The 15279-nt window shown below is 46.4% G+C and overlaps 2 protein-coding genes across 3 annotated transcripts; both read left to right on the top strand.

Moving 5' to 3' along the window:
* The first annotated feature begins 572 nt into the window (after positions 1–572).
* LOC100384712 (Calcium-dependent lipid-binding (CaLB domain) family protein) lies at positions 573–2173 on the top strand. The gene has a single exon (NM_001177186.1). It carries the CDS (start codon positions 623–625, stop codon positions 1457–1459), a length of 837 nt encoding a protein of 278 aa, NP_001170657.1. The 5' UTR covers positions 573–622; the 3' UTR covers positions 1460–2173.
* Positions 2174–6288: 4115 nt separating this feature from the next.
* Positions 6289–9443, top strand: LOC100384626 (F-box/kelch-repeat protein). Of its 2 annotated transcripts, none has more exons than XM_020549957.3 (2): positions 6289–6818; positions 6949–9443. In XM_020549957.3, the coding sequence occupies exon 2, from the start codon at positions 7679–7681 to the stop codon at positions 8885–8887; it is 1209 nt and encodes a 402-aa protein (XP_020405546.1). In that variant the 5' UTR covers positions 6289–6818; positions 6949–7678; the 3' UTR covers positions 8888–9443. The 2 variants fall into 2 exon arrangements, with proteins under 2 accessions (XP_020405546.1, NP_001170593.1); NM_001177122.2 differs by having other exon boundaries at positions 6566–6818; positions 7647–9200.
* Positions 9444–15279: the final 5836 nt, after the last annotated feature.

Genomic DNA, 15279 nt, shown 5'->3' with positions numbered 1-15279 from the left:
TTTAGGAAAATTGACAAGCGCGGTGCAGTATAATGAATATCAAAATATAACAGTGTAGTATCCTTGTTATTTAAATAATCATTGTTATTTTTATTAAACATTTTTTGGAAAATTATTGGGACTTGTTAGAGTTACTCCTTAATTTTTTAGATTTCATACTTTTAAATAGATTCCAGTTACTATGTTTTGGGACCTTTGTTTTTTTTTTGTTACTGTTGGAATTGTTCTTAGCCTGGCTATATCCTTATATGGGCTGAATCAAGGGAAACCGGAGCAATGGCCCAACCGCATTGGAAGGTTCTCCAAAGCGGGCCGTTTTGTTAGGTTCCTCCTCATTGGGTCGGGCCGAGCACGGCCGAAGCTCAGAATTCGGCGGACGCAGCTGGCAGGCTGGCAGCCATCACCGCTTCATCATTTCATCAAAGTTCGAACGTTGGCCCCTGGCGGGACTCGTTCATAACCTTCCGATCCAGCAGCCACGGCTTGCATCAGGCCGTCCGTTCAAATCCCCGTAACCGTGAGACCCCAAATCCGACCACCCGCCCGCCCGCCCGCCAAAGCCTTCCGTCGTCTCGCCCTCCCGCACCCGATCGAGAAATCCTAGCTCCGTCGCTCGCCGGCGATGGAGGCGCCGGACGAGGAGGCCGGGCTGGGGCTCCCTGAGGGCGAGCGGCTTCTGGAGGTGGCCCTCATCTCCGCGCAGGGGCTCAAGCCCCCGTCCGGCGTGCGGCGGCGGCTGCAGGCGTACGCGGTGGCCTGGGTCGACGCGGGGCACAAGCTCCAGACCCTCCCCGACGCCACGGGCGGCCTCGACCCGGCGTGGCACGCGCGCCTCCTCTTTCGCGTGCGGGAGGCCTCGCTCGCCGACGACTCGCCCGCCGCCGTCTCCGTTGAGATCTACGCCGCCGCCGCCGCGGGCTCCTGGCACTTCGGCGGGGACTCGCTCGTCGGCTCGGCGCGCTTCCTGATTGGCGACCACCGCCTCCTGTCCCGCCCGGTCGGCTCCCCGTCCATGTTCGCCGTCGGCGTGCGCCGCCCCTCCGGCAGGGTCCACGGCCTCCTCAACGTGGCCGCGAGCCTCGTCGCGGTGCCCCCGTCCCCGGCCGCCTGCCACGCCCTCCGCCTCTCGCCGGCCGTCTCCCTCAGCGGGCCCTCCGTGGCGCCGACCCCAAGCCGCGTGCTCCGCGTCCTCAACCGCGCGCACCGGACACCTCCACCGTCCCCGAGGCTTCTTACGCCCAAGAAGCAGCAGATGGTGGACGACGGCAGCGACGAGGCCGAGGAAGACGCGAGGGGGATGGGCGGGGTCGTGTTCTGCGGGCCCTGCGTCGGACCATTACCAAGAAAGATACGCACGAGCCCCTCAGACGAGAACCTGCAGGCCTTCGCTAACATCTTCTCTGGCGGGCTCAGGCATTGCCGGACAGAGCCCTCATTTTTGAGGAGTCCAGGCAAGTAGGCTTTATGCTCTCAATTGGTTTCCTGTGGAGTTAGCCCGTTTCCTCTTGAGATCAGGGTAAATCTGAGTTGTATCATAGCACCTCTTGTTATCATCAGAAATATGTTACATCAAATTTTCTGTAGATTCAGTGGATTTAGAATATTCGAGCCACATATATCAGCGTTGAAATTCTTTGCTGGTCTCTAGTATATCATGTTGGAAGAAAGCTGCTTCTTCCTCAATACATATATTAGATTGGTAATTTCAGTGGGGAACAATGCTTGCAGCATTGACACAAAGTCTTATGATTTACTATCTCTCTGTCCAGATATTTTGAGATTCAAAATTTGGACACAAATTTAAGCATTTTTGGCACAATCCACCCCTCTGTCCTCCCTATTCCGCACACATTAAGCCTTATTTGCTCAGCAAGCAGCTGCGAGGCATTTCCACCCTCCCTCGTGACCTTCTGCACACACACACAGCAGAGGGATGCTGTGGCCGCCACAGCTACCATTTATTACCTTGACAGCAGTTTCTCTGAATGCCACTAAACACAAGATGATTCAGGCCCTTCAATGAGTGACACAAAGTCTTTTATCTTGTCGCTTATTGACTATTGAGTTATTCACTGAATGCTCATCTTATAGAGTATAAGTGGACTGAGGACTGAAGGTGAATGTTCTTATCTTCATGGTACGTATTCTCTTATGTTTAACTATGTTTTCCAGCAGTGATGCCTGTGGGTGTTCAGTGCCAAGGAATTGGAGATTGGTGATTTTGGTTATGCATGGTCGTTTGAATTTTTTATATGCTGTAACCCATACTGTGAATTGTTGTGGGTTGATTGAACTTTAAAGGAATTGCAGAATCTTGAGTTAGCCAGTTCATTTTTCTTTTTGAGTAACGGGTGAAACTGGGGCATGAATATGATAGTTGGCTCCCACTCAGTGTTCTATGGTGTTTTCCCTACTCACATCTTTCATATAACAGCTGTAGGAAACTAGACATGTCTTGTGAAGCACAATTTTGTTTGTGAGGTCCTCGTTTGTTGATCTAATGATGTAACTATTGATACTTGATAGACTTCCTATTGCTGGCCATATAATTTTGAATCTAATACAGTGATGAAAAGCTAAAATCATTGAGTTGTCGTTCTTTGATTACCCTGGGATGGTAAATATGCACAAATATACTTAAGTTTATCTGCAGAGAGAATCGTTATCAAACAAAAACAGGGGTGGATCCACCAATGTGGCCAGGCATGGAAGCTGCCATAGCCCATAGGTGCCCACCGATTGGAAACCCCCACTGCCCTGCATTGCTCAATTCCTTTGCCCGCCAGCACCTAGCCTTAAGCAATGAATGGACCGCTAATTAGCTCCTCGATGAACAGCGATTGTTTCAGTATGAATTTCTAATTATACATCAAGGTTGACGAGAGGAAACTTGTGAAAAGTCATACTTGAGAACTTCCCCCCCCCCCCCCCCCCCCCCCTTGAATAACTGTTAGTACTTAGTACTGCTGTGCACAACTCCTAGCAGAAGAGCCCTAGCTAGTTGCATTGGATTAGAAAGACGAGATGTCGAGTTGTGCTTTAGGTATATAGCAGATGATGAACTTGTCATGCCTAAGGTTTTCATTTGATTGTTTTATAGACTTTTTTTGGTGATATTTTCCCCATCTTTATTTGCCACAAAAATAATTTGATAAATTAAGCAGTCCAGTGGTCTTTTAAAAAGGTGAATGATTTTGAAGCATGGGCCTTAAAACATAGCGAGCGTAAACAGAATTCTGAAATGCCAAGAGTCGAGTGATTTAGCTTGAAGGAAATACTGTTATTTTTGAATGATTTTTGAGTTGCTTCTTTGGGGATTGGTTCTTGATGTACGTCAGCTTAAGTTGTCTTAGTTTGGGCTATTGTGCTTCATAAACACAAAAGTTAAGACAACTTCATTCATGACAACTTGATATGTTCGAACTTGTTTTTTTTTAAACATTATAAGCAGTAGTGCAGTGTGGTATAGCCGTTGCAGAAGAAGATACTTGGCCTTTCTTGCCGGTCACTCGCCTGTTTTTTTTTGGAGGGCTTCTGAATGGCTGAAGCGTGCTCACTTGTCCGCAATTTGGTCCACCATTAGAACAAGTGTAGCATGTTTGTTAACTGTCAGCTGTCAGAATGCCATGTGAAGTGTGCCACAGCAGTAATCCCTGGCGTTGTACATCTCGCACATACTGTTGCCATCCCAGCAGCCTTTCTTGGACATCAAAGCCGGCATCATGGTCTGATATGGCCGATCCATCCCGTCCACGGTCCACTTCTCTATGGTAGTAGGACTAGGATCCTATGCTCTGATCTCACGGGACGGACGGGATCCATCCCACAAGTCGCAGCCCTTTTCACAAGTGGGGCGAACTGTTGGACAGTTGAGAAGTGAAAGGGACGGTTGCGGCATCAGGCTGACTGACGTGGAACCCATACCCACGGCTCCTTCCTCTGCTTATTAATGGGCGCTGGCGCTGCATAAACAGGCAAGTACTTGGCGATCGTGACCTTACGCCAATGGCCACTGCGCGCTACCACACATCTTTTCTTTCCCTCCAATCGCTATCATCCTTTAATAAGTAGCTTTTCAAGCGCAGAGTTTGCGAGGAGCATCGGCATATCAAGCGTCTCACGAATCGTTCCATTATTCGATTGCCACGAATCGCATCGCAGGGATCTACCTATCTCATGTTCACGTTGGATGGCTACTTGTCGAGTCAGGACCTTCCGATGCTGTTGCATAGATGCGGCAATGAAATGCTTAGGACAGAAGGTGTGTTGTTGCGTTGCCATGACACAAGTGGAGTGGGGGGAGGGGAGGGGAGAAGCTTATTTAGCGCAAAAGCGGCAACAACCAGCAGCCTGCCTCTAGTGGGCTTGCTGCCACCCGGTCCCGGTGTCTTTTCCTCCTCCCATGTTTCAAGGCAGACTAGACTCTGACTCTCTCTCTCTCTTTTTCTCCTGTGGGTTTGTGCTTGTGCACATCAACGAAAGATTGTACTCGAAAGCTGTCTCTGCTCCCACCCACGTCGACCGATAATTTAAACACGACAGGACCGGAGCCCCGGTTAGGGCTTGTTCGTTTAGCTCCCAATCCACATGGATTGAGTGGGATTTGGTGGGTTTAAATCCCAACTAAATCAAACCCTTTCTTAATTTTTTTCAATCCCATCCAATCCATAGGTAACGGGATTAACCGAACAAGGCCTTACGTGTGAGAGGCTTTTGACGTGTCAGCCGGTGTGAGCGTGTGCTTCCCCCCCCCCCCCCCCCCCCCCCCCCCAGAAAGTCGATGCCCCCCCTCCCCCCCGGCCCCCAGTGAACACACGAAGCGCATGCATATAAGGTGGTGCGCAGAAGGGGGTACTAGCATATACCCGCATAATGTAATAAACTATTTGTTTTTCCTTTACGGCTGTTTTGCATTGCATCTCAGCACGCTGCTTACCTGTAACGTAAACTTTTGTCTTGCCGACAGAGTTTCCTTTCCTAAAAGCGTTCGCTTTATTAGATGACGAATTGGGTTTCCGTTGCTGCCAATGCATGGCCAGCCCGGCTCCTATGATTTTGAGGCCCGTACGAGCTCATTGTGATAGACCTTTTATACTATATATATTTTTATATATAAATAATATATGTTAATTTTACTTAAAAAACATATACAAATACATCGATATATATTATGAATTGGGTTTCCTTTGCTGCCAATGCCAATGCATGGCAACACGCACTGCTTCATCTAGCTGCGACTGCGAGGCCACGGTCCCCATACGGACGCGTTGCATTTTCTGCCAGACGGTCAAGCTCATCATCTCAAATCGATCGCAAGGAAAGACGAAGACCGCCGCTCGCCTGCTCTCGCATCGGACCGACCCTCCCTCGCTGCCAGTGCCAGACTGCCAGCCTAGGGAACACATGCATGCATGCATGGCCGTGGCCTCGTCTTCCATTGTTTAAAATCTGAGACGGCGCTGGCTCGCTGCTGCTGCTGCCTGAGTTACTGAATCACTGTGCTAGCTAGCAGTCTAGTACTATAGCTTCGTAGCGCCAGGCCGTTCACCTATAAAAAAAACATAGATTCTAATTTTTTTTTTCAATCGATCTACATTCAGGCTCAAATGCTTCGTTCCTTGAGGAGCAAGTGTCGGTAGGCAACCATACCGTGCTTGCTTCGACTTCACGGTGAAACTGAAAACCTGGCGTTCGTTCAGAAACGAGGGGGGGTGGTCCTGTCCTGCCGCGCTCGCCTACCATTTCTCTGTCTATACGCACACAGAAAAGAAAAAGTGGGGGCGGCGGTCCTGCCCTGCCGCATCCGATGCCTGTAAAGTCAGCTACAGCACAATGCCGTTCCTCCTGACACCAGAGGGCCACCTAGCTTCGTCCCCTTGGTGGTTTTGGAGCATTGCGGCGGCCGGGGGGGGGGGGGGGGGGGGGGCTAGATAAGCCCGGCCGCCGGCCGGCCGGGACGCTCGAGCCTCGACGACGACGCATCACGCCACGCCACGCCCCGCCGCGTTGTGGAGCCGCATGCAGTGGGAGGACGGCTGTGCGCCGGGTTGTGTTGTGGCCCGCAGCAGTACGCGGGGCCGATCGAGGCTTAAAGCCCCATTTGACGCATGTGAGAGATCATCAGTACGCCACGAGCGCGATATCGCGCTTGCCCCGGCCGGCCTGCCCGCGCACTACGCACGCAGTACGTGCTCGGCCGGGGCCTGAAAGCGAGAGGTGAGCGCGCTGCACGTGATCGACCGGCGGCCGGCGACAGCGGCGGGGCGCGCGCGGCGGCATCATGCGGACGCAGAGGGTCGGCCGGCCCCAACCCCGGCCAGGCCAGGCCCGGCCGCGTCCGCATGCGCATTGCACTGCAGCGCAGCACAGCACAGCACAGCACGCTAGCTGCCTGCGTGCGCAGGCATAGGAATAGGAGGACACACACACCGCCTACCTAGCACGCACTTCGCTCGTCTAGCCAGAGCCAGGCAGGCAGCTGGACGGAAAAGGCGAGTCGACGTACGCGACGCGGAGCCCAATACTATATATGGGCTCCCGCCCCTTGCCTTGTCTTGCGCCGCCAGCGGAGGAGCCGCCCGAGGACGGGTAGCGTGGCCGTGCCTGCATCATCGCCCACAGGCGCTGGACAAGGCTGTGCGTTCGGGTCCGTTCGCGATTTATTTGGCCAGAATCGGCTGGGGAATCGGTCCCAAACAGGCTTATTCTTCTTCCGTTCACCCCCCTCCCTCTCTCTCTCTGTCCTCCTTGCGGCGGGGACGAGCCGAGCGCCGCCGCCGTTCTCGTGCTATTCGCCTCTCACGAGCAGCACCCACCAGGTATGCCCGCGCTCTTCTCTTCCGCTGCTCGAAACCGAGCGGCCCAAACCCTAATGTAAGGGTATCTGTGTTCGGATCTGACCCAATTACAAGTGTATAAATGATACTACATATAATTTCTCACTCACAGCGTAAGGCCGACATTGCTGGATGCGGGCGCAGTTCATTTTCCTTTGTACCCAACTAAGTGCGGGTCCAGTTTATTTTCCAAGGACCGCAGGGGAAACAGCGAAGCCTGCCTCTGTTGCCATACAGATGATGATCCTGCATTGCAGGAGCATGGTGGTGTGTCGAGAGATTGTCACACGGCAGTTACTATCCTGTTTGGGAACACGAAGATTAAGCACTCTATTAAGAAATGCTAACCTGTCTAATGTTCATATGTTTGTCCAGTGTTGGCCGCAATATTTAGATTATGTGCAAACAATTATTAAGATGTGTGAACTAGCATTATGGTAGATGGATAATAAACTATTGTTGTAGCAGATGATCTATGCCACTCAGTGCTAGCATATATGGTTTTGTAACTGCTTTACAAGCAGTGTAATTTATGTAGGGATATACCGGATGCATCAGTAACTGACAGCTCACGTTTCTCATTTGGATAAATCGAGTATAACATTGTCCTAGATTGTCTTTGGATTATAAAATTAGTAACCTAGGTTTAGGCGCCATTTTGATGATCGAGGATAGGCCAATCTTCTAAAACAAATATGGTTTCAATTAACTTTCACTTTCTTTTCCAATATGTCTATATCTATGTGTAAGAAGAAAATGCTCTGCCTCTACTGTTTCTTAGCAGCAAATCTATTTTTTCTTCTTCTTCAGATCATCCGTCTGCTTGCTTCACAATCCATCTAATGGAAGACCATTCATCATGGGACTATCTTCCAGTTGAGCACATTAGAACTCCTGTATTCAACTCTGGAGTTGTTTCCGAAGCTAGCAATGGAGGCAACGACTTCTCAATATCATTGGATGCTGTCGTCCCTGATGATATCCTGGAGAGGATTTTCACATTCCTGCCTATAGCAAGCATGATGAGGGCAACATCAGTGTGCAAGAGATGGCACGACATTATCTGTTCAAGGAGATTTCTGTGGACCCACATGCTGCCTCAGCGGCCATGGTACTTCATGTTCACCTCTAATAAAACTGCTGCTGGTTATGCTTTTGACCCCATCCTCCGCAAGTGGTATGATTTAGAGCTTCCTTATATTGACAAGAGCAGCTGCTTTATCTCTTCTTCTTGTGGCCTAGTTTGCTTCATGGACAATGACAACAGGAACACCATTTCTGTATGTAACCCTATAACAAAGCACTCCAGGAGGCTTTTAGAGCCGCCCGGTGAGACATTGCCAGACTACAGTACCATTGCCATGAATGTGGATCGGCTGTCCCATAAGTACTCCATTGCATTGGCGAAATCTAAGCAGATTCCTGAAGATTTTGTCCGATGGGACTTTTCAGTATACAAGTACGACTCATCGAGTGGTTCATGGGTAACTTCTGTGAGGGAAGTGTTCGTTGGTTGGAGAGGAGGTGATAATAGTGTCATATGTGACGGTGTCCTGTACTGCTTGATTCATTCCACTGGTGCTCTTGGCAATGTCAACCCCCGTCATGGCCTTATCATGTATGACCTTGCCGGTGAACCATCCGAGACTTCGTTGATGCAAACGTCAATCTCAGTACCTTGTTCTCTCACGTGTGGCCGTCTGGTAAACTTGAAGGAGAAGCTGGTTCTGGTTGGTGGGATCGCAAAACACAACAGACCTGATATCATTAAAGGCATAGGAATATGGGAGCTCCATGAAAGACAGTGGCATGAGGTAGCTCGGATGCCCCACAAGTTCTTCCAAGGATTTGGTGAATTCGATGATGTTTTTGCCTGCAGCGGTATAGATGACCTTGTCTACATACAAAGCTATGGTGCAACTGCTTTGCTTGTTTTTGACATGATGCAAAAGCAATGGAGGTGGTCCGTTAAATGCCCTGTGAGCAAAAGATTTCCTCTCCAGCTATTCACTGGCTTTTGCTTTGAACCGCGGCTTGATATCACAGTTTAATATGTACAAAATTGTGCTTTTGCCTTTTAGTGGAGTCAGGTCAGCTACCATGCTAATTCTTATCAGGAAATTCCATGCAAGTTTTGTCGCATTCTTTCAGCCATTTTCCCGTTACCCTTTTCTGAGCTGTAACCACTGATGGCCCCTCATTGGCCCTGCAGCATGCAATTATTTGTCTGTTCTGACATCACCAGATTGTAAATGTATAGAATGCTACATGTGCTCACTTGCATATGGCTGAAGATGTACCTTTATTTGCAGAAACAGTGTTAAGCTGTACCTTTGTTTGCAAAAAACGGGACATATATGCACTATGCTTATCAGGTTTCCAAGTTATCCCTTGAACTGCGTCGGCAACATCTGGATAGCATGTTTAATCTGTTGCACATAATTGAGTGACAGGTTATCCTTACAGGTTAGAGGTTACAGCATGACCAGGCTGATAAAGTTTCGGTGCTGTAAATAATGTCGTCTGCTTTGTTTTTGTTCGATATCTTGCTATCCGCTATGTTTTGAGCCCACACCCTATTCTATATGTCATAGCTGACATTTGTCCCTTTCCGGTCTTAATGGACAACTTCTACTGTTCACATTTTGTTTCTTGTGTAACTATTCATCCATGCTGGCCCAGCATCGTCTGAGGCGGCTGCTGCTGCTGCTGCTGGGAACAGCTTAGGGCACTGATCTCCCCCGGCGCTTGAAAGTCGTCTCTCTGGACACTGACCAGTGCCTTGCTCATTTTTGTAGAATCATCATGGGCCAAATCCAGGTTTTCTCATGTGGGGGCTGGTCCATCCATTATTGTCTGAGATGGTGCCCCCATGACTCTGCAGCACCAGCACGGTGCATACGAGCCAGAGACGCCATTGATGAGGTTTCGACGCTAGCTGCTGTCTGCTGTGTGCGAATAGTGCTCAGCTGAGGCCAGTGGCAGTGCCACAGGGTACTGTGAGACCAGCAAGCACAGAACATATACGTAATATATACATTTGTATTTGAAAAAATAAAGAAAAAACTTGTCAGATCACGCTCAGTCTAGACGTCATACGGTGTGTGTACATCTACACCATGACGTATTCTTTTCATCTTTTTCAAACCGAATCTACTCAATTAGGGCTAGTTTGGAAACAATATTTTTCCAAATATTTTTTATTTTTTCAAAGTAAATTAGTTTATTTTTTATAGGAAAATAGAAATCCCTTAAAAAATAGGGTTTCCAAGACTAGCCCTTAGAGTTAGAGGGATGTTTTCTTTTTTGGCCTTTGCTAATTCAATTTACTCTATTAGAGTCAGAAGGAAAGAAAAAGAGAGAGAAAAAAGACGGAACACACCCTCTGATGACTTGATAGCTTCCGCTATGCTCTGGATGCCGGATAGATATTGTATTTCTGTTTTTTTTCTGGAAGAAGGGGTCCACTGGTACTACTACTTATAACGGGCATTTTCTGCAATGATTTTAATAGAAACCAAATTAAGAGATATAATAGAAGATTGTTTTTCGGATGGTTGTCTAGTTATTTTTATTGGCAGCGATTTTTGAGACTGATGAAGTGATGAAGATAATGTAAACAAGATATCCATGTCCCTTCATAAGTGCTGAATAAACGGTTAAAAATAGCACTGTAAGTTTATGATACTATATGATGACTATTTATATTGTATTTAGTGGATGGGTTTAACTTAATTTTTGAATTTTGGTTTTATCTTGTTACTTTAGTGTATCTACAGTTCTACACCGAGTCACGATGCAAATTTATATTGTCGTTCGCTGTTGGTTCCAGCTGTCATGGGTTAGGCCTGGCGGGGCTCTCACATGAAGTAATTTTGTTATGGTCGTCTATCGTTATGTTGATTTGGCCAATATGAATTACCGTTTATTAAAAGGCACTCGTGATTGAAGGCTCCTCCGCGCTCTAGGGCCCTCACGCCACACACATGGTGACACGTGTGTCCGGACTCCGGACCTGATTCTTTTATCCAATCGTGTTCTGAGCGTCGTCACCTCTCCGGTCCCTCCGCTCTCCCATCGCACGGCGCTGCCAGTCGAGCTTCCCTCTGCGGCTCCGCCCTCCCATCGCATGGCGTCGCGGCGGTCGACGTGGCGACACTGTAGATTGCAATGTTTAAAAAGTAAAGTTTGAAATGAGATAGGATGGATAAACCGCTGAAGACCACCTTAGAATAAATATCAAATGTCATTGACGCGTTTGATCATGACAACATGAAAGAGTTAAGTACTGAATCTACCCTGTGGTACAGTGATATAAAAGTGTGCAGTGACAAAGTGTGTTTTATATCTAAGAATGTCGCTGTCTTAGAAACAGGGGCAAAAATCTTTATTAAGGACATTCAACAACAAAGCCAACTTGGTGACTCGTATAAACTGACACTCATCTAGTCATACGTAAAATAAGGGTCTATTTAAAATATAGGAACTCCATAGGTAAGCAATTTTATAGAAATCAGTTTAAGTTTAACTTTCCATGAAAAATACAAGAAAACAAAAAGGCATTCCAAACAGACCGTCGTTCACTGGAAAGAGCATGGGAAGAGGCCGGCCGGCGTTTGAAGTTAGGCACCGAGAGCTGTCGAGTCACCATCACCATCATGTTTCATGAGCGAGCCACTCGAATTTCTATTGGAAGAAGTACCAGTATAGAAACAGGTCAAACTTTTGCGATAACCATCCGTACAATCATTCAATGGAAAACGGGAAGCACGGGCCACAAGTTTCCCCAAACAAAACACGACTATTGGTCTACGCACGCACCGTTCATCACGCCGGCGTGTTGCGTGTCTGTCTGGTTCGATCCAGAGATACAACTCGACTCGACGACATTAATGTCTGGACCCACCGTGTACTTCATCTTTATCATTATCGTATAATGTCTATTGCAATGACCTATCTTAAAAAAGAGGATTATCCTATATAATGGCTAGTTTGGAAACCTTATTTTCTTAACGAATTTACTTTTTTCTAAATAAAATTAGTTCCTTTATATTGAAAAAAATAAAAATTTCTTAAATAAATGGAGTTCCCAAACCAACCCTAATAGTCTGTTTCGTTCCCGGCTAGTACCAAACTATCAATATATGATGAGTTACGCGCTCATGCATCGATCTATAATAATTCAGCAATAATAGAATACTAACGTCTACACACACCGAGTTAAATATCCCATTAAATTAAAGATCTGAAAACTAAAGGAAGACCAAGTCTAAAAGGTCTCATTGGCGTAAAGTTCGCACCAGAAACAAGTTGAGAATCGCAGCCGATGTCAGCTTGGCCCCTCGAACACGCCAATTTGACCAATAAACGACCGAACAAGGTTACGCGTCTAATCCATAGACCGACTCGGCCGCTGCCTTTTTATTTCATACCCGCCGGTATACATAGACGAGATCAGCGCTTCATTGGCATTTTTGCCTCATCTAGGTCTGTTACAGTGGCGGAGCCAGCCCAAAACCGGAGCCTGGGCACCGTTATTAGTGTCAGGTTATTTTTATACCGACTTAAATAAACAGTTAAACTGAATCAAACGATACTGATTTGAAGCAAATGGCTGCTCGCAAATATTTGCTCACGCGTCAACTTGAAGATAGTCTCGTAGTCCTCGTGCGCTGCTCCTAGTCATTGCACATCGTTGTGCTATGGGAGAGCACCACGTACGGGCCAAAGCATGACCGTCCCAAGCTCACAGACTAGATGATTAATAAATGGCTGCGACAACGGCGAATGGCTTAGCACTCCAAATTAAGCAGCAGCACCAAGCTCCTTATAAGACCTGCTCTGCGTTTATTGTGGCTAGCGGCGGAGCCCGGGCACGTGCCTAGGCTGGCCGGGCCTTGGCTCCGTCACTGGTCTGTTAGCTTCAGATTAAAGCCAGCTATTCGAACTGTTACAACTACAATCCATAAAAACAAAACACTGTACAAACAGTAGAAGCCTATATGAATTAAAGTCTAGCTCTCTCAAAACACACGTTTTATGAGCTTCCACGAGCACAAAAGAGTAGCAGTAATGATTATATTCAATACAGTGTGTTTCCTGTTAGTAAGACCTAAGATATATACCATATCACCTAAAGTTGTTTATTAGCTAATACTCCCTCCGTTCCAATTTATAATTTCTTTGACTTTTTTACCCTAAGTTTGACCGACTCCTCTTATTCAAAAAAAAAATCATAATTATTGTTAATTTTTGCTGTAATATTGTTTAGCATATAATATACTTTAAATATGGCTTTGAGTTTTCCATTTTTTCTTAAAAAATTGAATAGGACCAGTCGGTCAAATATAGCACAAACAAGTCAAACCAAATATAATTTGGGACTCAGGGAGTACACAATAAAAAAGAAGATGTTGAAAAATTCTTCAATGACAACTAGTGGAAATGTCTCTAGCTGAGTTAGTTAGGTAGAGAGTGAATTTTAGACCGGCGGTATTTGGAGTGACCAAAGGGAGTAAGGTGAACCTAAAGATACTTGGTAGTAGATCGATGATGTTCAAAAGTCAATAAAGGAGAAGAAAGAATGTTACAAGAGCTTGTTCCATGACAGGAGCGCGATCAACATATAGAGGTATAAGGTGATAAATAAAATTGCAAAGCGAGTTGAGTGAGGCAAAGGGTTGAGCCTATGATGATCTTTACCGAAGACTAAGTACAAAGGAAGGAGAGAAGGATGTCTATAAGATGGCTAAGATTCGAAAAAGAAAGACGAGGGGCCTCAACCAAGTTAAATGCATTAAGAATGAGATGGATCAACTCTTGGTAAAATCAGAAAGAGGTGGCAGAGGTATTTTTAACAATCTTTTCAATGGTGACAATGAGACTATGGGCACCAATTGGATGACTTCTTTGATGATTTAAATAGATGCTTTAATTTGTACGCATGATCCAAGAGTCAAAGGTCAAAGAAGCTTTAAATAGGATGAAAGGGGGCAAGGCGATGGGACCGGATGCTATCCCAATAGAGGTGTGGAAATACCTCGGGATATTGCTGTCGTTTGACTGACCAAGTTGTTCAACCAATTTTTTTGATCAAACAAGATGCCTGATGAGTGGAGGAGTACATTAGTACCAATCTTCAAGAACAAGGGACATATTCAAAGTTGTACCAACTATCGAGGGATTAAGCTCATGAGCCACACTATGAAGCTATGAGAGAGAGTTATTGAGCATCGCCTGAGAGGAATTAAGCATATCACCACAAACCAATATAGATTCATGCCTAGAAGGTCAACCATGAAAGTAATTTTCTTAATAAGATAGGTCATGGAGCGGTATAAGGAGCAGAAGAAGGACTTCCACATGTTTTTATCAACTTAGAAAAGGCCTATGATAAAATACCTAGGAATCTCATGTGGTGGGCATTTTATAAGCATAAAGTCCCAACAAAGTATGTTACGCTCATCAAGGACATGTATGACAAGGTTGTGAATAGCGTCCGAACAACTGATGATGATATAAATGTTTTCTCGATTAACGTAGGACTACATCAAGGTTCAACTTTGAGCCCTTATCTATTTGCCTTAGCGATAGATGAGGTCATGAGGGATATACAAGAAGATAACCCTTGGTGTATGCTTTTCGCTGATGATGTAGTTCTAGTAGATGAAAGCCGAGAAGGAGTAAATAGAAAGCTAGAGATATGACGTCAGACCCTAGAGTCAAACAGATTTAGAATTAGCAGGACCAAAACCGAGTATATGAGATATGACTTTGGTACTACTTTCAGTGAGGATGGAGATGTAAGCTTGGGAGGCCAGGTAGTACCAAAGGACACCTTTCGTTATTTAGGATTGATGCTATAGAGAGATGGTGAAATTGATGAAGATGCTAGCCATAGAATCAAAGCGGGGTGGGTGAAATGGCGTCAAGCATCGGGAGTCCTATGTGATAAGAGAGTGCCACATAAGTTGAAAGACAAGTTCTACAGGACGACGATTAGCCCCGCTATGTTATATGGGCTGAGTGTTGACTTACTAAGAGACGACATATCCAACAACTAAGTGTCACAGAGATGCGTATGTTGTGTTGGATATGTGGGCACACAAGATTGGACTGAGTAAGGAACGATGACATACGCGATCGGCCAGGAGTAGCGCTAATTGAAGAAAAGCTTATTCAACACCGATTGAGATGGTTTGGGCATGTCCATCGGAGATCCCTAGAGACACCGGTGCACAGAGGCATCATAAGACGGGACAATAATGTGAAGAGAGGTATAGAGCAGTCAAACTTGACATGGGAGTAGGCAATCAAAAGGTACTTGAAGGAATGGAATATCCCAAAGGAGTTTGGGTAGAAGTGATTGGAAAGAAGCTATACATATGCCAGAACCGTGATTAGGCCTTTTCCGTTTTAGTGCTCTCAAAAGCTTTTTCCCTGC

The sequence above is a fragment of the Zea mays genome, chromosome 3 (genome assembly GCF_902167145.1).
Source record: "Zea mays cultivar B73 chromosome 3, Zm-B73-REFERENCE-NAM-5.0, whole genome shotgun sequence".
NCBI lineage: Eukaryota > Viridiplantae > Streptophyta > Magnoliopsida > Poales > Poaceae > Zea > Zea mays.
This window is presented reverse-complemented; position numbering and strand designations above follow the sequence as displayed.

Coding starts and splice junctions, on each gene's coding strand:
- LOC100384712 (NM_001177186.1), top strand. CDS start 623: ATGGAGGCGCCGGACGAGGAGGCCGGGCTGGGGCTCCCTGAGGGCGAG.
- LOC100384626 (XM_020549957.3), top strand. CDS start 7,679: ATGGAAGACCATTCATCATGGGACTATCTTCCAGTTGAGCACATTAGA.